At 43.4% G+C, this 21544-nt stretch overlaps 1 protein-coding gene across 1 annotated transcript; it reads right to left on the reverse strand.

The window, feature by feature from the left end:
• Positions 1-1834: 1834 nt before the first annotated feature.
• Positions 1835-9650, reverse strand: RASD2 (RASD family member 2). The gene is made up of 3 exons (XM_005150403.4): positions 8994-9650; positions 4713-4992; positions 1835-3205 (listed from the first exon to the last, which is right to left on the reverse strand). Exons 2-3 carry the CDS (start codon positions 4981-4983, stop codon positions 2676-2678), a joined length of 801 nt encoding a protein of 266 aa, XP_005150460.1. The 5' UTR covers positions 4984-4992; positions 8994-9650; the 3' UTR covers positions 1835-2675.
• Positions 9651-21544: the final 11894 nt, after the last annotated feature.

The following is a 21544-nucleotide window of genomic DNA, read 5'->3' on the forward strand; positions in this document are numbered from 1 at the left end:
GGCAGGAATGGGAGGGCATGGAAGGGTGAGGAAAGCTGGTGTCTTTGTGGAAATGGAAGGACAGTAGAGAAAATAATTGTAAGGTCAGTGTTGTAAGACAAAGGCAGAGATTGGGTGATTATGAAGGCTCTTTAAAAATTAGCTTTATGTAGCAGGCCAGGAAGAGAGGACAATAGGCTCAGTAGGGGCAGCACATGGTCTACAGTGCAAGGATTTCTGATTTAGATTTCTGGAGCCCCTTAACCCAGCCAATGGCCACTGCCCATGCTCTTCTGACTCCCATTTTCAACCGTGCCATGTCCCTGTGGCATGTGAGTCCCAGAGCTTGATCACTGGTACATTCAGCATTCATGCACTTGGGTGGAGAGTCTGTAGGGAGGTGGGCTTATGCTTAGGGGGACCAAGACTCACAAAGTTGAGAGGTGCAGATGGTAAGATGAAGAGACTGCTGAGAGCAACAGTGATGTCTCTGCAGAGACCACATTAAATCACATCAATAATAAGCATGCCAGCTGTGTGCATGAAGGATAGAGTTTTTCTCTTGCATCAAAGGCAGCATGGGGAAAAGTAACTGTCTGCTTCAGCTTGTGAGGGTATTTATATATATATACTAATGTGCAAATAGGTAGATACATATGTACGCATATACATACATAGATACATAGAAAGAAATATGTAGATAGCAACACAGTTCTGCTCCTAACAGATGAATGTGTAGCCCCTGGTGTCTGGACGACATAAAAGGATCTTCCAGAGCTTACTGGAGATCTCATCAAAGCTCTCAACCCGCAACTCACTTGCCTAGTTGCACCTGCACAACAGAAAAATAGGACCTTGATCATTATTCTTGAAGAAAGTAAAAATGACCAAGACGCAGATAATAAATAAACCAAGTTTAATCATAAACCATGTACATATTTATTGATAGGGAGGGGGGTGTGATCCAAAAGGTGCTGCCTTGGCAACTGGAACCGTGTATTTTACCAGTCAATATATAGTACCAGTGAAGGGTGGAGCTGAGAAATGAATATGGGATTTTGAGTCCCAGAGGCTAATTTTTACAGACAATCATCATTCTTGGTTTCCTGTCAATTTGTAGCATGAACTAGCTCACAGCTTTGCCCAGAACACAGCAAGGCAGATACAGCCAAGAACAGGATTTGAGGGGGAGGGAGGGAGAAGATATCTGAAGGTCGTTCTGAGGTATATGTAATGTATATACTCTTCTGTTGTGTGCAGTCTTAGGGCGATCCTTTGCCTACAGTTATGTGTGCACACATCTCGTTCCAGTCAGTGAGAGTGGAAGGCTCACATCTGAGAGAATATATTGGGCTTTGAGGGAATACAGGAGCGCATAGAACAACAAAGCAAGAAGCAGAACAGCGGGAGAGCTGAGGACAAAGAAGCCTGGACTGGGCTGAGAAAGGGAGGAAGTGAATGGACAACCCCAGAGTTATCTGGCCATGGCCAGACACATCAGCCTGGTTTGAACTGCCAGCACAGATCTTCTGTTCTGAAGGCCTTCTACAGTGCAAAGGTTTCCATCAAGGCAACTTTTATTAGACAATGGGCAAAACCATGAACAAAATTACTAGAGGCATGTTAATGGAAGAAATATGATGGAGATGGCTCTACAACTGTTCAATTCTTAATTCTGAAGGAAAATCCAGTCCTGCCTCTGAAGTGGTCTAAGCCTACATACGAATCTGGTCAGTCTCAGCTCATACAGGCAGAGGATGGAACCATTGCTCTGGTTGCCAGCAAGGCAAAAGGTGGCATTTATACTACATTATTCAAAGTCAGTGTGGCTTTGAGAGATAATATCACACCAGGCTTGCAAAGCAGTCAAATGTATTGCTTTTTGCAGAACAATTTCACTTTCAATCAATGCACATACATTGATTTTACAGATGACCTTTCACTGCTAGAAAGTAGACAGTTTTGATGTCAAACACACTTGACATCTGATTTCGCCAAGAACCTACCCCAAGACAATAAAAAAAAACCCAAAACAACAAAGCAAACAAATAAAATCTGTAATACAAAACAACATTAATATCAACATCAAATGATAACTGTCCCAGCAAACACTAAATCAAAATCTTCTTAATGCAGGTCTTCTCAGATATCAGTTAGTCGTGCATCAGTATATAGAGTCCACTCCCAATCTGTGAAACCTCAGTTAAGACTTCTGCCCTTTGAAATGATAATCTCATTTTTTTTAAAGGACTGCTCCACACATGCATGCACATATACATACGGACACACAGGGATATGCACACACACACACATACCTATAACCTCCTCTCTCTTAGCAAGAGCTTCATGCTGGATAACTGTTAATGCCTTCTGTGCATTTTTTATCTACCTTCTTTCTAAGGATGAACTTTAAATGTCTATACTTCTCAGGTCTATTCTTTAAACAAAACAGGGAATGATGAGGAATTACACTATGGACAGAGGAATGGACTCGTATTTCAGGCCTGTGATTTTTCCCAGTCATTTACAAGAACGATGTTATTTACATTCATGACTCAGCAGAATCCACAGGAAGTTATCCTTTCTCCATGTTGGGTTCTCTTGGACCCTGTAAGCCCATTCTGTGCTTCCACAGATCATTTTTCTTTAAGGCACTGCATGTGGATGGTGACTTCAGACAGAAGTGCAAGCTCCCTTCACTGGATTGTGCATTTCTCCCTCTCCCTGGACTGACCTTCCCTGAGAACTTTCGATTTGATATACTTCAGGTCACTGTTGACGCTTGGCCGGCGAGCAAAGGGAGAGATCATACCATAGGCATCCATGTCCTTGACTCGGCGCATGCGAAAGGGTTTCGTTTGGAAGGGGTCACCATACTGGATGGAGATTTTCCTGTGGAGGGAAGGGCTCATCTCATGAGGTAGCTTGGCCATGCTGAAGAGGACATAGAACATCTCATCCACATTGGTGTTCTTCTTGGCTGAAACTTCGAAATAAGCACAGTTTTCATCACTGGAGACCAAGTTCTCCCCTTCTTCTGAACGTACCTTACGGAAGATTTCACTGTGGTCACTTTTGTTGCCACAGATCACCATGGGGAGGTCAGCTGATTCCTTGGTCTTGTTCTTCAGGCAGGATTTGACCTCAAGGATCTGTTTCTGGAGCCTCTTGACCTCATCAAAGGATTCTCGGTTGTCCAGGCTGAATACCAGGATGAAAACATCCCCTGCAATTACAAAAAGATACTGTAAAGGATTGTTGCTTGCAGCACATGTGAGAGGAGCTAATTTAAAAAAAGCAGTAGGTTTCTTTTCCATCTCCTCCCCATATTTTTTGTTTAGTCCTTTTGAATCCCTCAGCTGTACTTTAATTCCAGTTCTCCTAATTCAACTCCTCACACCTTCCTGTAGTACTATCGAAAACACTTTTGGCGATGACGTTACTTCATCCATATCTGATTGTGTTCCTACCTCACACTGGACTTGCAATTTATTTCCCATTTTAATCTCTTTTGTAAACATATTTCTATCTCAGCTCTGTTGTGCTGCTTTTCTTTCTTCCTTTCATCTGTATCTCTGCGTAAAATACAGCCTGTTCTGACACCAGAGTGAGTGGACAGTTAATAGCCACTCAGCCTTGCCCTTTTGATTGTACAATACACGAAGCAACACCTGAACTGAAGATTAACACCTAGTCAGTTCTGAACACCTAAGTCAGGAGTGAGAGGTTTTCCAATGTGCATTGCTCTGCTGTCATTTCATTTGCTCCAGAGAAACAGACCATGGAAAAAAACCCAAGAAATACATTAATTACACAGATCCCCTGGCATTTCCTTTTTGACATTTCCTGACTTACAATTCCTTTTGCAAATATAAACTAATGTAAATCATTGCCTTTTGAATGACATTCATGTGGAACATGCTAAGAGAGCTTTCATGGGCAAGAGCTCACATCTGCATCCCAGAAGCTGGCCCTAGGACCTCACTGGATGTGGACACTAGCCTAGTTGGATGATAACATTGTGTTTCTCTGGCTAGCTAGAAGGGTAGACAGCAAATCTAGAAAGTGGGCTTGTTTTTCCTGTGGCTGAATATATCTCCACTGTCACTTTCACAATTAAAGAATACACCTTAGCTCATCACAACAGGAGCTGCTTGACAATAAGAACATTCAAAACGAGCCCATGATTTTCCCTTTTGTCCCTTTAATGCATCTGATTAACCACAGATTAACAAGAAAGGGTAAAACTGGAGCTACCTTTTTAGTGGAATATCAAATCAAGGAATCAGACTGGAAATCGTAGGAAAAAAAATAAAACTTTGAAATCTGTTTTTTTTTTTTTGTTAGGATCCTTTTTTGTGCATCAACATGCTTTTTTGTCCCTTGCTGCTTTTTATGCCCACAAGATTTTATTCAGCCATTTATTTATTTTTTATTATTACAATAAAAAGATATGGAGCAGAAAGGGAAATAAACTCGGGGAAATCTCAATTTCAGACCTTCACCCAGTGGACTTCTCCTCTGTGGCTAATGCACTCCCTATAGTGCCTGGAATATCCCAGCCAGGAAATGCATCTCTAGAAAAGCACATGTTGCAACAAAATCAAGCAGTCCTTTGAGCTACCTCTCAGGAAAGACTCATCCCCAGGCTGCAGTTTTTCAAGGTAATGTCTATCCTCATGATTTTTCACCCTCCGTTCCCCATCTGCAAACTTTCCTCACTTTCTTCTCACCTGTCAGGATGGAAAGCCTTCTCATAGCAGGGAAAGGGTGATTCCCAGAGGTGTCAAGGATATCCAGCTGATACATGTCTCCCCGGATGTTGTAGACCTTGCGATGGAAATCCTCAATGGTGGGAGTGTACTGGTCCTCAAAGCGGCCATTGAGAAAGCGTGAGACAATGGAGCTTTTCCCCACCCTGGAGGCTCCCAGCACTACCATGCGGTATGAGTTCTTAGCTGGCACATTCAGAGTGCAGTTTCCACCAGACATAGTCTTCATCATTGCTTGATCCTGAAAGAAGAAATAGCGGAATTGGAGGGAAGACCAGAAACAGAACAGAGGATGTAATAGGGCAGCGAAGACCAGAAACTAAACAGAGGATGAAATAGGGCAGCTCCTTACCACAGGCTTGTCAAACAGTGCTCTGGAGCACAGTAGTTAGTAGATCAATGGTCCATACAGAAATCTTTTCTCTGGAAATGCTTAATTTTTTCAGTTTCATTTCCAGGGAGTGAGGTTCATTGTTGGTGGTGTATTTTTTCTTTTCTTTTAAAGTCATATAAAAATGAAGTAATTTACACTGAAAATAGCATGGTTTTGAACTGTATTTGCTATTTCATTTAAACATTAAGGGCTAATTTTATCATCTGTGCTTCAACTTAGATACCAAGTTCCTTCCCACCATCTGCGTCACTTCAGCATTACCAGATTTTTCAGAAGAGCTTGATTCTCATTTAGATACATAAACACAGAGGTCAGATTTCCCAATATACTGTATCCATTGCAGCTGCCATCAGGGCCTTGATGGCTTTGTTTGATTGCCTAAATAGGAGCTGCAGATAATACTCATTTTCTGAGATCAACCAAAAGTCAGACGGAAACAAGAATCAGGCTCGACATCAGTGGAAGCTAGACATCTCAGTAACTTTAAATAGCTGGTCCCATACAACCTTCATTGCTGATACAGGGAGTCTGAGCCAAAAAATAGCACTGGCCGAGGATAAATTCAATGATCTCTGCCTTCGGTGACCTTTTAGAAAAGCAGATTTTAATCATGCAGTTTGGACTGGTAGTGTGGGAACTCCCTATAACAAACTATCATCATTTCAGCAGGATATCTGGCAATGGATGGAACTGCAAAAACTTGGATTTCATGGGATTTTCAGTCTTTATACATACACAGCTGTTGTGGGTGTCACAGTCTGTGCGGGTGCTAAGTACAAGAAGGATTAAAAATAAAGGACAGCCATCTTACATAGCTACTAGATAAGATTCCCAACCCCTGACAAATAAAATGAGTCTTGAGACTTTGGAGATCAGATTTTGACATAGCACTCAGCTGCAGAAAATTTTGCTAAGAAGAGTGCTGCTCTGACACTTTTCATGTACCAGTTCAAATGTGGGCTGAAGGGAAAAATATAACCCCTGTGTGGGGAAAGCTACGTGTAGAGCAAAGAAGGCACATTTCTGACAGAGTTTATTTTGGTTACTAGGAACTTATTAAAGAATAATCAAGTTCCCACTGTGCTGTTTGTTTAACTTAAGTGTTGTTTATTTAATATTACAATGCAAGTACTTTATGTACACTGAAAGATCATATCTGGGTCCAGATCTGGATTCCTATCTTTCCCTTTAGTGAATTTTATCTCTAAAGCTTTTATCTAGCTGACACTTATCTCAGTCAAAAGCTTAGAATCTTTTACTTTGTTTAGCATGTGCTAAGCACCAAAGCAGCAGCAAAGATACAGTCACTGCTAAATAAAGAAGTCTGTGGAATTCTGATCCAGCATCATTGCTGTGCTATAGCCCAAGGCAACAGGAAAACACTACTGTTTATTATTATTATTGCTATAATTTGCTGCCAGCAGCACATTCAGCCCTATCTAAAGCACAGAAGAAAATGCAAAGCTTTCTTCAGAGTAGCTTACGCTCTGAATTATATTCAGTGAGCAGGACAGCGTGATATTAGGGCCAGACAGTAATGGCAGAACATAAATTTGGTTGGACACAAATGTGCAGAGTTGCGGTACTGTTGGGATTGCTGTGATTGGAATGACAGTAAGAAGCACACCTGGTATTTGAACTGGACTCTGTGTTTTGTTTAGAGCAGGACCTATCTCCAACCATACAGAAACGCTATATTCAATCTCTGAAATAGCACTGCCATGTGCGCTATCTCTACCCTTTCCTATGTAGCCAGTCCAATGCTGTCTTGTATTCACGGGCAGACTGATGGAGCTGCTTTGGGATGCTTCCTTTCACCCTCTCAGGTTTCATTTAGCTGGCAGAGAAACCAGGGAGATAGATGTTGTGGGAAAACCAAAAAACTTCTCTACAACCCAGGATCAGTATTTAGTCAGCTCTTCAGTCTGGGATGAACCAGTGTAGCTGCAGTGTAGCAAGTGGATTGTGCTGGTTCACACATGCCAAACATCAGGTTTGTATAACTTGGTGTGGCAACATCTGTGAGTGAGCACAGTTGTGCTTTTTAAGCAAATGCCTTATATGTCCTGCACAGAACATGCATGCTGAGGGACCTGATCCTGGCCAACAGCTTTACAAGCCAGAGTCCTACAAATTATACTGCAGATGGGCAGGTAACCACTGAGCTGTTAGTGATTGGAAAAACTCCCATCATACAGCAAAGGAGGTGGACTGTGTCACTGCAGCTGTTTGGAGGGTTAATTTTGCACCTTTAGTGCAAAAAACATTTCTGTCCTCCACTTCTTTGAAATTAATTGCACTGCTTTGGACCTCAGTTAATGTTACAGTATACTGAACAGCTTGAAGAAGGAATTGGCATCTGCAGACATGGAAGATTAAGGTATGAGGAAGCTGAATGACTACCCAAGGTACAACAGATGAGAAATGTGAACAGGCTTTGGGACCCTGCATTTCAAATTCTTTCTCCATTCCACCTTTCCTCACCCCTGCATCTCTGGTCATTAAATCACATTGCCTCCCACCCCCACCAAAGGCAAAATCCTATATACAGACATACTCATTTCAGGATGCTTTGCCCCAGCAATGAAAGCAAAAGAGGGGTATAAGAACATGCAGACTTTAAGGTATTAAATAGTCACTTTCTGCTGTCCTTGTTCCATCTCTCAAAGCATTCATTCAAGGGGACTATTGTGCTTTCCTCACTGTGTTTCATTTCACACAAAGTCAAAAGATGCTTTTCAGCACTTTGATTCACGGAGTTGCTACTCATCTCATCACCTCTGCTGCGAATCTGACTCAGAGCGTGCTGCTGAACCAGGAGGTTTTATTTGTGGTTTGTGCTTTCTTCTTATCCCCCTACTCCAGTTTCTCTCCAGTTCAATATAATCTGCCTTCTTTCCTCCTCAGAAAAGGAATGAAACTTCAGCCTTCACACCCAGGGGTGAGTGGGGGGAGCACAGGGATGTGTACATTGAAAAAGATTAAAGGCAGAAGAAAGGAAACAGAGAGAGACCACATGTTCATAGACTAAGTAAAGCAAAATCAATCAGAAGAATGAGGAGACAAATAACATCCATCTGGCTTTAATCTGCTTCTTTTCCTTCCAGTTTATTAAATGCTTAAGCATAGATTAATTCCCAGTGGTACCTTCTGCTTTATGCACTGGCTTGATGCTAGAAACTTTGCATTAGTATTGTATATTGGTGCAGCACAGAGATTCTGAACTGTCATAGAAATGCAGGCAATGAGTGTTGTCTCCACTTAATAAAGGAAAATGCTCATACACCTAGAGAGAGCTGAAAAAAGCTGCCCAAAATCAACATTAAATCCTATTTCTTTTGACTCCCTATGTCATCTTCTACCTGTTAACCACCACTGCTTGTTTCATAGGCAGACATCAGATTTCATGACAGTGAATCTGCTTTTGTATGCTCTGAGGAGCGCTTGTCTGATTTCAGTGAGATGCTGACAAATTTGATCCTGAGCACCTGTAGAGATATCTAAGGAAGACATTCTTCATTCAACCTGCCCAGAGCTTTTACACCTTCGTTTTCAATCCTCCCATCAGAGCTATGCTCCCTACACACCCCATCCTTGCACAGACTTCTGAACTAGCTCACTCACACTCCTCGGTCCTAAGCCACTGTTTGTGTCTCTGTTTGCTATCCCAATGTAATTAAGTGCACCCAGCTAAAAAGGACATAGACAGACACAGACTGAATCATACATAACAGACCCAACAGTTGTTAATCACTACTAGCATCCCTGTAATCTTCATACACACCAGAATCATTCCTGTGGGATGTTTGTTTCCTGCTTTTATTCCAAACTCCATCGTGTTTTCTTACCTCTCTCCTTGGAGGAGCAGTCCTGGGTCTTGGTACAGTCTGGTGAAGCTGATAATTTTAATCAGAGATGGCTGCTGCTGTAAAAGGCTGTTGTTCTGTGGATCCCACGTTGCTTGCTCTGGGCTCAGTTCTTCACCAATATTTCCCAGGAACTTAGCAGGATTTGGAAGGACCGCAGGGCTCCAGAGCAGTTTCCCCCATGGATGGCGGGTACTGGATCAGGTGACTGACAAGGGCTGAAGAAGCATCTCAGAACCAGTGGTAGCTTTCCCTGTGGTGAGATGAGCTCTTCTCACAGCCTCAGTTCAAGAGAAGGAGAGGCAGAATCTCTTCCACTCCCACTGGCTTTTCTTGCAAGTTGTGCTTCGTGGGCTGTGCTGTGGGGAAGGGATCTCTGGGGCGTCACCTAGTTGAGCAGGGTTGTGGGTGCATCTGGCTGGCCCACTCTGCTTCTATGCCACCTCAGACCCTATGGGCAAAAATCAGTGGGGGCATGGAAGCTGTGTGTGGTGAACCTGGACTTACCCAGGTCTTGCCTGGCACACCTTCCCCCGAGCTTCCTTTCCTCTGGTCCGAAATTTGCTTTAAAATATTCTGTTTTGAAGACAGAAGGGGCTTTTCTTTACATTCACCAATTAAGTCTTTCTGCTTCCCTCCCTGCCTTCCTCCCTCTCGCTCTCACAACTACTGGCAAATTGCAGATTTTCCTTCTGTAGGACTCACAGATAATTGGCTCAACTCCTCCCTTGAAGTCAGTGTCAGACACAGGGGAAGGAGGGCTGCTGAGGGGGTGGGATTTTGTGCCTATTGAAAAAAATCTTTTCTTTTCTCCTCTAAACAGAAAGTTCATATGCATTGCAGACTGCACGTTCCCGGCTTTCCACCAGAGACCTGTATGCATGCGTATGTGGGAACTGAGTTAGTGTATGTGGACGAGAGACACAGAGACTTCATTTACTTTGTAAGCTGTAAACTCATAAGCTGTTCCTAAAAGCTCTATGCTTCTGTGCCTATCTTTTCTGCTAGGCAGAAGCAGACTGACTCATTTCCCAAGTAGGGGCTTTCTGTCCATAATTCCTGTAATTCTTTTGCCATATGGAATACTTTCTCCTGATCCCTCAACCCTGAAGACAATATGTTGGGATTGCTGGTTGGTTTCATTAAGAAATAAAAATAATGTGTAACTGCTGTTCTTACATTAATATTTAAATAGATGAAGAACTAAAAGCAGGGATGGGTAATAAAAATGTTTAAAAAAAGGTCAAACAGAAAGTGTGGGGGACTGAGGGTCAGACAAAAAGAATAGAAACAAAGAAAAATTAGGGTGAATTCAAGGTGTTTGTTCAATATGAAGTGAAAAATCATGTTTGTGGTGTATTTCACTGTTTATTGACTCTCATTTTTTCTCCTTTTTGACCTGAAATAATAGTTTAGATATACAAGTCTATTTTAAAGGATGTGAAAAAGATAGATTTTGAAAGATTCAAAGTGGGATATTTCAGTATTTTCCACTCTAAAACTCCTCATCAGAGAGAGATTGGGGTTGGGGGGGGGGGGTAAGGAAGGAAGATTTTATATATACATTGACAACAAGAAAATGGAAGGGAAGCAAAATCTCCCAAATCCAAATATGGTTTCAGGTCTGCCCACAATTCTCTCTCGTTTTCCTTGAGCAGTTTTATTCTTCATTGATCATAAAGATTCCTCCAACTACCTTGTCTGTTTCATCCAACAATTCCTGCAGCTTTTGAGGAATTCCTGAGATGCTTTGCTTTTTCTTCTACTTCTCTTCACAGCACAAGGAGGTTTCTGTTGTTACTCTCAGAACAATGCTTCTCTCCTTCGTGCCATGCACACCAGCCATCAGCACATGGTCTGACACATCTGTACATCTCTCTGTGCTAATGGACTTCGAAGGCACAGGCAATGGGATGAGTGTTGCTGCAACCATCTGCGAGAAGCAGCAGCTCCCACTAAAGTCAGGCCTGAGCAGAAGGTGGATCTGGGGCTCCCAGGCTAATACAAAGGCAAAACACCAGTGATTGAATTTGGGAAGCAACACCTCCAGCAGCTTAGATTTGGGGAGGAAGGGCATGTCTTGACACAGCAGCATGGAAACACTGCAGTAGTAGTGAACTGCTAATGGATCATGACCTGACCACAGTACCAGTGTTCCTCTGTCAGCTCCTGAAACCTTTCACTTTGGCAAATGTAGAGGAGTATTTTTATGGCTCAGACAATTTTTTTTTTAAGTCAGCTATAATGCTTTCCATTCATAAGTCATGGGTTCAGATCAAGCCTGGACCGAAAGCTGCCATCTTTGGTGTCTGGTCCACTACTTGTGTAGCTTAGAGCTAAACAGAGCAGCATCTTGGTATGATTGCCATGGGAGCAATTGCTGCAAAAAAAACAGCAAAGTCAAGTCCTGCAGGGCTACAGAGAACATACTCCTCTTGCATCGCTATAGCTTCAATGTTGAGGATGCAAGTTCTCTGCCTAAAGAGAACTGTAGTCATCCTGGAGACCATCTCATCAGCCTGGAATCTCAGCCTACTCAAGCTCTTTTATAAACCAAATGCAAAACTCTTGCCTAGCTGGCTTCACCCAGCCCAAACTCCTACTCAGCTGTCTTCTCCAGCATTTAAAGTAGCAAATCGGGTTCTTCAAGTGATATCAAAATAAAACAGGAACATACTTGACTAGGCACTTTTGCTTTATTTGATCTCTTAGTGATCAGCTAATAAAATAATAAATTACCTTTGAAGTAAACCTTTGGAAGATAATTGCTATCTATGAGCCTTCAGAGGGTTGAGAGATGTTGCTGTAGCTTATTGGGTTGGTTTTTTTTTTTCCTTCACTTTGTTCTGGTGTGCTCCCAGTTCAGAAGTAGAGGAAAAGCCATGCTTTCATGCCTTCTTACAGGGTTCAGGTGTGCAGAGCTCAACAAATTCACTCTTTCAAAGACACCCTGAGGGGCTCTTATGGGGAAGTCATCTTATATTTGCCCCCATCTGAGAAGCAGAAATGACAGCACCTCTTTGCTTTTACTAAGGGAATAAGTGGATCAGAGAGACAAAGCCACTGCCAAAACAACAGAAATAGTTCAGAGTCTCAGCAGTCTCCTCTGGTTGGTCAGAGACCATCAGCCTTTCTTAGAGCTTACAGATATTTACCAATTTAAAAGCCAGGCTTACAATGAATTAGTCTCTGGAGGTATTTCTGCCTCCTACTCCTCCAGTCTCTAAAGAAAGCCTGATTGAGTTTTTTATCTGGCTAAGGCTGTCTCAGAGGATGATAAAGCTGTGGCTGCAGAGAACCACCACAGTTACAAAGGTCTGTGTCTGCTTCACTGGGTGACACTTGCTATGGCTTGTGGTGCAGTCCTTGAGCCTGAGTGTCCAGTGTGAGACAAGAGAAACAGAACGTGTGGCAGATGAGTGATATCAACTGAATAACATAGTTTATATAGGAGTCACTGAAAGCAAATGACCAAGAGCCCTGGTGAAAAGGGCTTTAACCTAAAGCTGCCAGGAGAGGGGAACCTCAATTCATCCCATTTCTACCACTTTGGTGTCAGTGCTAGCAAGAGATGCCCAGAGCCTAGAGAGGAATCACACATCAGCAGGAGAGCACCTGAATGTCAGGTTTGAGACCATCTATGGAACCCAAAGGTGCCGAAGTCAATAGGACCTGGTGAGATGCATCCGCAGGCCCTGAGGAAACTAGTGGTTAAAGTTGCTAAATGTCTGCCCATCACATTTGAGATGTCATCTACCTGGACTTGTGCAAAACATTTGATGTACAGATCCTGTTGGCACATACATGAGGCTGCAGATGGTGCAGCTATGGCTGGTGAACAGGACAGATGTGCTTTTGGCACTGCCTAGACCTTTGGCAGAGAGGGAGGGCTTGAGAGGGCAAGTCAAGGGAAGGGGAAGAGAAATGTTGCAGGAGAGGCTGGGTAGAAATATGTACAAAAGAATGGGGAGAGACAAGGGAAAAATACTGCTGACCACCTGGTTCCAAACGATGAAGACCTAAAGTGAAGTGACTTGCTCTATGGTGGGACACAAATGCTTCTCAGAATCCTCAAAGGAGCTTCTTCCTCTCTGCTCCCAAGGCTGCACACACACTGACCACACCAGGAGCTAGGAATGTCAGCTCATGGGGCAGAAATGTCACTGTCATGAGTAATTTATACCTTCTGCAGCTCCAGGTACCAGCTGCAGCTGGAAGCAGACACCTGCGATGGGCTGATGCATCTGGACCAATCTGTTTCTCTTCTCCTTGAAGCAAATGAAAGAAGTGACAATCACAAGCTCTTCATCTCTGGTCAGAATTAGTTCAAGACAAAAGATGTTCCAAGGCTTTTGTCTCCTTTTCAAAAGCAAATGTAACAGAGATTAAATATTTAAACCAGCTTTTCTCTCTCTTTCCCCATTCGTTTTCACTCCCCTCATTATTCAGTAAAGCAGTCTCATTTTCCACCCCCTCACCTTCCCTCCCTCCCTCCCTCCCACATTCATTTCTCCTGCTCTGTGCCCTCCCTTCAAGCAATGCTGAAAAACTGGTATTCAGGAGTCAGTAAACTTCAGTCATATTCTGAACAGCAAGTAGATGAGCAGTCATAAATATTATTGCCCCTCCATTACCTGTGCACACCCCCCAGCATTCAGACTCAGTCAAGAGCTCTCCATGGATGTTACAGTGACTGGGAAAGTAAGGAATGATCATCAGATGCAAGTGAGAACAGTAATAGTAGGGAGAATATAGCTGGAGAAGGCATCCATTTGAGAAAGTGGTGGTCTGACTTGGTCCTGTCACAAAGTTGGTGTGTATGACTGTAATTTCTCAGCATCCCAGGATGCAAAATGGGATGTAAAATGTGATATTTACTGAGATCCCTGCAAAATGGGAAAGCATTACTTTGTTGTGAAAAGCATCCAAGTCAACTCTTACTTGGTGCTTTTGCTGTGAATAATTATTTTAATTAGATTTTAATGAAATATTTTGGAGAAAAGACATTTCCAGTCCCCCTCCTTTCCTTTTGCCACTGCCACAGCATATCCAGATTTCCTCAGCAGACACACATGCACCCTTTCATTTTTATCCCACTGTTGGAATTCTTTAAAACTTTCCCTATCTTTGAAAAATCACTAAGCAGCAAAATTGAGGCTTAAAAAACCTCCATTATTCAAAAAAGCTTCAGGGTAAAACATAAAGGAAAAAAAATCCCTGAAGTGTATGATTAATTTCTTTACCTTCAGTGAATACCAATGGTTTAGTGTCTCCCAGGCCCTGATGAAGGAAAAGTGACCTTCACCACATCCAACTGTGTAGTTTATGAGCCTGCTGGGGTGGAAGGACAAGTCACGCACTCACTTGACAGTGACTACAGAGTGCTGTGTCAGCCTTTCAGGAAGGAGCGTAGGTACACATCACGACTCACAGTCTCTGTTCAGCATCCCAATTCCCTAGCTGCTCCCAGGCTCTGTGTCCAGACAGAAAGCTGCATACCTGGGAGGGAGCCAATGCACGTTTCTTCCGCTGAATGATGCTGAGGAAGGGGCTCATTCAAAAGGCCCCCAAAGCTCTCCTCTGGCTGACACCATCCCAGTGCTTCCAAAAGACAGAGAGAGAAATGATCCCTTTGGGGCCATTTCTATAGCTGTGTTTCCACTGCTGTTACTTGATTCCTTGAGATGCACCCTTGATTGTCCTGCTTTATCATCTATTTTGATAGATGATGATTTACCAGGGCTGATGATTGTCTCTGGAAGATTTTTACCTGCAATGGGAATATGAACAACTAAGGAGACCAGAGGGGAAGGAGGAGTTGGGAAAAGATGAAAAGAACTGGGAAGGAGAGCTCTGTAAGTCTTCGCAGAAAAATCTCTGATCAAAAAAGCACAGTGAAGGCTCATTAGATACAGCTCAAAACAAAGGCAAAACAAATGGTACAAGAGATGCATGAAAAATGCATGAAACAGAGACTGACAAGCCAGAACCCTCTACAGCACACGATTCTGCCTGAGACCAGCTGTTCTATTTTGGTCTCCATTAAGAAGTGGCAATTACAAGTCTGGGTCTGGCCACTATATGTGGGATCAGCTGGTTCCATATAAACTCCCATTCAGAAGCCCTCCTTGCCTTGCAAGCTGTCAAGTGAAAAATATTGCTTCTCTAAGGATCTGGTTTCTCACATTCATTCATACTCTACCAACACCTTCCGTTTACAGCTCTGCCTCCAGAAAACAGGGGCTAATTCACCTGTAAAACCTGATGGTCTTTACAGATGTGTCCTAGGACAACTCTGCTAGCACTGTTGTCTTTTCATGCCTAAGTGACAGGCTGTGCCCTGAAGCCATGTGGGTGGACTGCACAACCTGGAACTCAATGCTGAGCTGATTCCCTTGGTTGCGTTCCTGGAGGCAGAGCCTGAGCACCAAAGCTGCCTAGTACTAAGTCATCTTCTTGGATGCTTCTTGGTGGCTCTGGCTCTACATCTGCATGATCCTGCAGAGGTTTATTTGGCACTTGGTTTCACTGTGATTACTTACAAGTACAACAGCAACATGATGATGATCAGTGTGAATTAGGGTACTGTGTCCTCATACCAGGTTAATTGTTTCTGTGCTTTCCTCTGTGTAGAGGACCAGCCCTATGCTAGAACCTGGGCAATTACAGCACTTGTTCTTTCTTTACTGTTCCTTTCATCATGAAAATAATAAAGTTTTAGGCATTGAAAAATGCCTTATTTCTTTGATTTGAGAAATTATACACCTTTATTTATAATAAAAGGAAGACAGTGAATGGGAGTCATTCCAGAGAGAAGAACAGGTAAGAATGACGGATTGTTCTTTTATATTTCTTTTTGTTCTTGTTCTGTTTCCCCCTCTCAGAGGACTGTAATCATGTACTCAAGAACCAAAGTGAAATCCATTATCATAATAATTGCAATACTGTGTACTGTTAGTGTAACTTTTTTGCTAATAACTCCACACGTTCTGCAAATATCCAGGAAGTTATGCTCACTCATTCCTCTGGAACAGGAGCACAGATATTTTAGCAGTTTACAAATAGGAAAGCTGAATGTGCATACAGGTTCTTACTCCCAGGTGACTCAGGGTAAGTGTCCCCAGACATGAGCTCCTGCTGCCTATACTATAAACTAACTGAAAACTGAGCAGCCATTGCTAATGAGCTGTTGAGTGTGAGTTAATCGGTCCTGTTGAGAGATTACATAGCTTTTGGCCAGTGCAGAGTATGAGCAGAATGAGTTCTATCTGTCTGCAAAGGACCATGCAAATAACAGCCTTCAGGCTGCAGGACTGGAAATAAGAGTCCTCATCTCCTTGTCCCCAGTCCCAGGCATTGGCTGTATGGCCAGGAGGTGACACAGCACATAGAGATGTGTGTATAACAAATGCTCGCTGCAGAGTATCAAAACCTTCCAGGGAAGTATAGTTAATAACATGTCAATAACCTCATCTACATCCTTCAAAGGAATCATAAACCAAAACCATTTTAGCCCTGTTCTTAAGAGGCAGCATTGCCTGCTACAGTCTCTCCACAGATATATAAGAGGGAAAAGCTCTCAAGATGCTGAAGGGTCAGGTTTTATTCTGCAGCAGAAATGACTAGCATCTTAATTTTTATCTAAAAAAAAACAAAACCCAGAGCTCTGACTGAAGCTTCTATATTTGCATATATTTGCTGTCAGGGGCAAATTTTGAATGGGTCCCTTTAGTTAATATGAAACTGGATAATATACCTGAACCAGTGTGGTTCCTTTGCCTGCAAATCTTTCTGATGAACTGGAACCAAGAATACTTAGATTTTTTGGTGATGACCTACAAGCAGCTCTTGCTTGTATGGAGCCAGCAGTACTGCTGCCTGCCTCCTCAAAATGAGATTTCAAGCCTGCTTCCTCTGCTCAGGCTGCAGGCTATGCTAGCCTGGCACCCCAGTTTTAGCAGCATACAAAGCTATCATTCTGCCATGAAAGCCTATCAGAGTGGCTTTTATTCTGGTGTAAATGACTAAGCAAGCTGCCAAGTCAAAGGAAATCAGATCTAAGACATTTCCTATATGTTTGTTCTGGCTGAAGGCTCAAAGGACATGTACGGGAGTATAAATTTACCCATTACCTTCTCCATCACTCTGCATGCTCCTAGTCTCCCTCTGTCCAGAGGAGATTGTTCCTCTTCAAATAATATCACAACAATCCAGTTACCAAGAAAACTGTCTGTCTTTAATGCTGGATGAGACTGCAGATTATTAAAGGCTCCCGTTGGCTCTGACCTGTACTTTGCTTCAAAGCAGAGGGCAACTGCATCTGTGAAATGAACTAAGGGACAAATTTAATTACCAGCAAACTAACCTATCAGGATTTCCACTCTTGATAGTGCTGGAGTGTGTAGAAAAGGTGCTGGGATTTATGTGGCAGGTCAAACAAAGAAAGGGAGGGGATAACCATAAGAATTTGAGCTGGAAAATGCTGATAATTAGGATAGGATGCAAAAAACTTGGAGCTGCTTCATCTGCCAGCCTCTTCCATGTGGTATAGACCTAAGCCACATTGCATTTTGTTCTGACTTAAGGATGTGATCCCTTTACCATACAACCTAGTTCTGTATAGTGCCTTCGTAAAAGAGGGGTTAGAGGAAGAACATAAGGAGTTCAATTTTTTCCACTCTGGTCTTGAAGACAGCTGATGTAAGTACCCGGAAATAGCAATGCCTCCTTCTCAGTGTCTTTGAAAGGCACTTTACGCTATTTTAATACTACAGAAAGGAAAACAGGCACACAGATTCATACCGCACTTGCAATTCCTTTGATGAGTGACAGCACAGGCTCAGCGCTGCCAGTGAGGACTTGAAACCAAATTCATCAGCAAAGGTAAAACATTCAGGATAATGAAGCAGAGGTGCTGGAAACCAGTCACTGGTGCAGTCCTTCATTAGTGGCACCATGGCTATACACATAGCAAATTCTTCAGCCTATTCCACTGATGAAGCAAAGCCTTTTCCGCTGGTGGATCATTCTGGGGTGGGCTCCTGCTCCTTCAGACTTATAGCATTGTTCAGACTCAGACAGGGAAATGGATGGAAGGAATAAGGGACACAAGTTGTCATAGCAACCTCAAGGCTCTGTGCTTTCAGGTTTATGCAACCACAAGCAGGTTGGGAAGGTGTGAAAGGGCACTTCCCTCCTCTTGCACATGCAAAGCCTCGTCGAGCAGTACTTCACATCCTTGGCAGTTAAGCAGAAATCAGCAATCTGACAGAGCTTTGTGCTTCCTGCAAAGCCTCCCTCTTGCCTTGTACTTCCTTCCGGAGCCTTCACGAGATTTTGGGCAACAGCGGGATTCTCCAAAGCACCCTTCACCCCATCCGTCACCCACCAGTGCATGCCCTGGGAGAGGTTACTGGCCTTGTGCTTTTGCCCAGCACCAGCAGCCAACCAAGGGTGCTCCAGGTACACAGTGCAATACTAATACTAATATTACTTATGCTGTAGCCCTTGGTGGGCCTTACAAAACCCTGTGCTCCAGTCCTGCACCACAGAAACGCAATCCTGCAGCTCCAAGGACAAGATGTTGAGGGCCTATGACAGCTTTTTGCTTTCATTGCCAGTAGGGAGCATGAAGGCTTTAGGCACCAAGCATTTGCAGGTAAGTAGCTAAAAACAGCTCTTCTATTATCACCCTATAAAAGAAGGGGAAAGGCGAATGGAAACCAGGGGTTTTTGTTTGCAGAATGAATGTCCAAAAGGCTCTTCTTGCATGCAAGCAGTCCACAGGGCTGATTGGTTGGAGCTCTGCTTTCATCTTGGCTCATTGCATCCCCAGTTATGAGTTTTTTAGACACCACTAGCAACTGTATCTATCATGCTAGACAAATTTTATTTGCAAATACTGAAAAGGGCAAATAGAGAATAAATCTGATGTCCTCGCTCTATCTGAGTTAATGTAAACTCTTGCCAGCAGGGAGAGCTTTATGTGGACAGAGAGGCAGTGTGGTCAGAGGTACAAAAGGGCCAAGCATATGGCTGCTCAATAACGAGTGCAAATCCCTGTGGTTTTATAGTAAATCGCCTAACAGCTGATGAGATTCAAGCCCTCCTGGATTTAGATATGTGCTGTGTGATGTGAGAGAGAAAAACCACAGTTTTATTTTTACTTGAAGCAGGGAAAGCAACACAAAGACACCAAACGGAGTTTTCAAGTGAGCAGAGAAAATTCAGTAAGCATCGTTTGAGTTAACCCTACAGATTCCAAGGTTTGGAGTTAAGGGAGGTTATTCCTATTTGCAGGCAGAAAATAAATATTCATAACTTGCAGTCTCATGATTTGGGAAGAAGTGGCTTCAAACATTGCTACAAACACCTTCACTGTCCCATTAGCACCTAGCTGGAGGTGCTAGGACTGCCTACATAGCCACCACATAAGCAAAAAGCCTTGGCTGCGTGGGTATTAATGTTTTGATACCTCTTAGTGCCTTGGCCTGCCAAACATGCTCTGCTGTGTTTCTCAGTGACCTTGGCCAAGCTTCTTTAAGCATGGATGATCAGAGGGGGTCAAGAGTGTTTGGCTGGCCAAAGTTACGGTCTCTTCAGCAGCACCTGGGCAAGCTAACCCTTGCATGCAAGGCAGACTGCACTGAGAGGTGCTCACATTTAGTGGCTTCGGTCTGTAAGCTCCCTTCAGGCTACCTATTCAATCAACCCCAGGTGATGACACTAAGATGAAAACTATGGGTAGCCATAAGAATGAAATGTCAGGTACTGACACCTCCCCTCTGGTTATTGCCAAAGGAAGCTAAGCAGACGTAAGGCTGCAGCATGTCAGTCCTGACTCCACTGAGATCATGTAAAGTCATAAATAGCCAAGAAATATGTTACAGCACACCTTTTAACTCTTACTTAAGCTAAAGTTTTTGTATTCCCTAACCGTCCAATAGCTGCAGTGTAATGAAGTCCTGGAATATCCCTTACATCTGCATGTTGTGATGGAGACATCCCTCAGCTTTATTCAAACTGTGAGACCTTGTTACTACACACAGATAGCATCCACCTTCCTCACTGCTGTCTGTCCAAGAAACAGCCTGACACAGCAGGACAGAGTTATATAGAGGGGGTATTGCCTTTTGAGGTCATGACAGAGACCAGAGAATAATGTAGGCCAAGCTTACATATCATTTTCTGGCCAGCATACATGGACCGCAAAGCCTAGCATGATTTGCTGCTGTTATTTCTTTCAAGTGTCTCTATAGCCACAGCTGCTTTGCATTTCTCCTCACCATGGCACCAGCAGCAAGCCTAAACCCAGTGTACAGACATGAGTAGGAAGCCAAATTGCTGGTGTTGGAGGGAGTTGTGGGAGACATAGTAAGTGCCTTTCACAGCGCTTTGCTGCAGGAGGAAAGAGCCAGCTCTGAGAAGGAAGTCGACAGGGGATAAATTTAAGAATGGGCTGCGTGACTCTTGAAGGGGTCTCCTTGCTGGGGAATGCAGAGGGACTGTGAAGAGCTGCTCATTGTTCTCCTCCCCAGCAGCTGCCCTCCTCAATCTCTGTGCTCACACAGGGATTTACGAGCACTCCATGCCAGCCATTTTCTTGCATTTGGCCTGATGACCAAAGTCACCCTCAAATGAGAGGACAGCCAAATTCTTTCACATATGTGCTGCTTTATGCTTTCTGTCATTGTCAGGGAGAGTAAAAGACTATCATGGATACAGCAGCCAAGCATGATGGAGCTGGAGTCAGTGTCTGGCGAATGGCTCTCTCTTGCCGTGAGATCTTTAAGGACCTCTGTAAGACATGCAGATCCCAGCTTGTGGGCAGTGCAGTGCCTGTGCTCTGCAAAACCACCCTTTGTGGTCCCTCTTCAACCAGCAAGATACAAGTGAGTGTGCATTTAACAAAGTCTTGTTAATGCACCCCAAGGGTAGCACCATATCGTTGCAGGCTTTGCCTCCGGTGGGATTTGGGAGCGGGGGACCATTACAAATACTTCCCCTTCCTCATGCTCTTCTGCCTCTTTCTCTCACCCAAAACTTTCTTCTCACTCTCCAGCATTGACTCTGGCCAGTCCCATTCAAAGCTAGGTACTGGTCCACCTGCTGTAAAGCTCCCCCCTTCTCCCAGCTCTCATTGTACCAAGTCAGGCACCACAGACGGCAAGCATCAGAAGGAAAACAACCTTGTTAACAGAAATGGATTTTTCTCTCCACACAGATGGGCAGTGAATATTTTTAAACACAGACTCAACAAGATGTGCTGATTGGTGCCACTGTAACCCCACAATCCTTTCTCATAAGCAAACTAAAGAACAGATGGATATTATTATGAAACTCCAGGGAGATGGATTGTTGGGTAGTGGACACACTTGGCTCTTCTCCAGTTCTCAGAAAGGACCCCAACAAAGCAATTACTTAATTTCTGAAACCCAGCCTGCGGTAACAAGTAATCCTGAGATATACACACCGGTCCAGCTTCAAAAGCATCAACCATGGTTGATAGAAGCCTAAAGAGAGAAGGCTTATGT

This window comes from Melopsittacus undulatus, chromosome 5, assembly GCF_012275295.1.
Source record: "Melopsittacus undulatus isolate bMelUnd1 chromosome 5, bMelUnd1.mat.Z, whole genome shotgun sequence".
Classification (NCBI taxonomy): domain Eukaryota; kingdom Metazoa; phylum Chordata; class Aves; order Psittaciformes; family Psittaculidae; genus Melopsittacus; species Melopsittacus undulatus.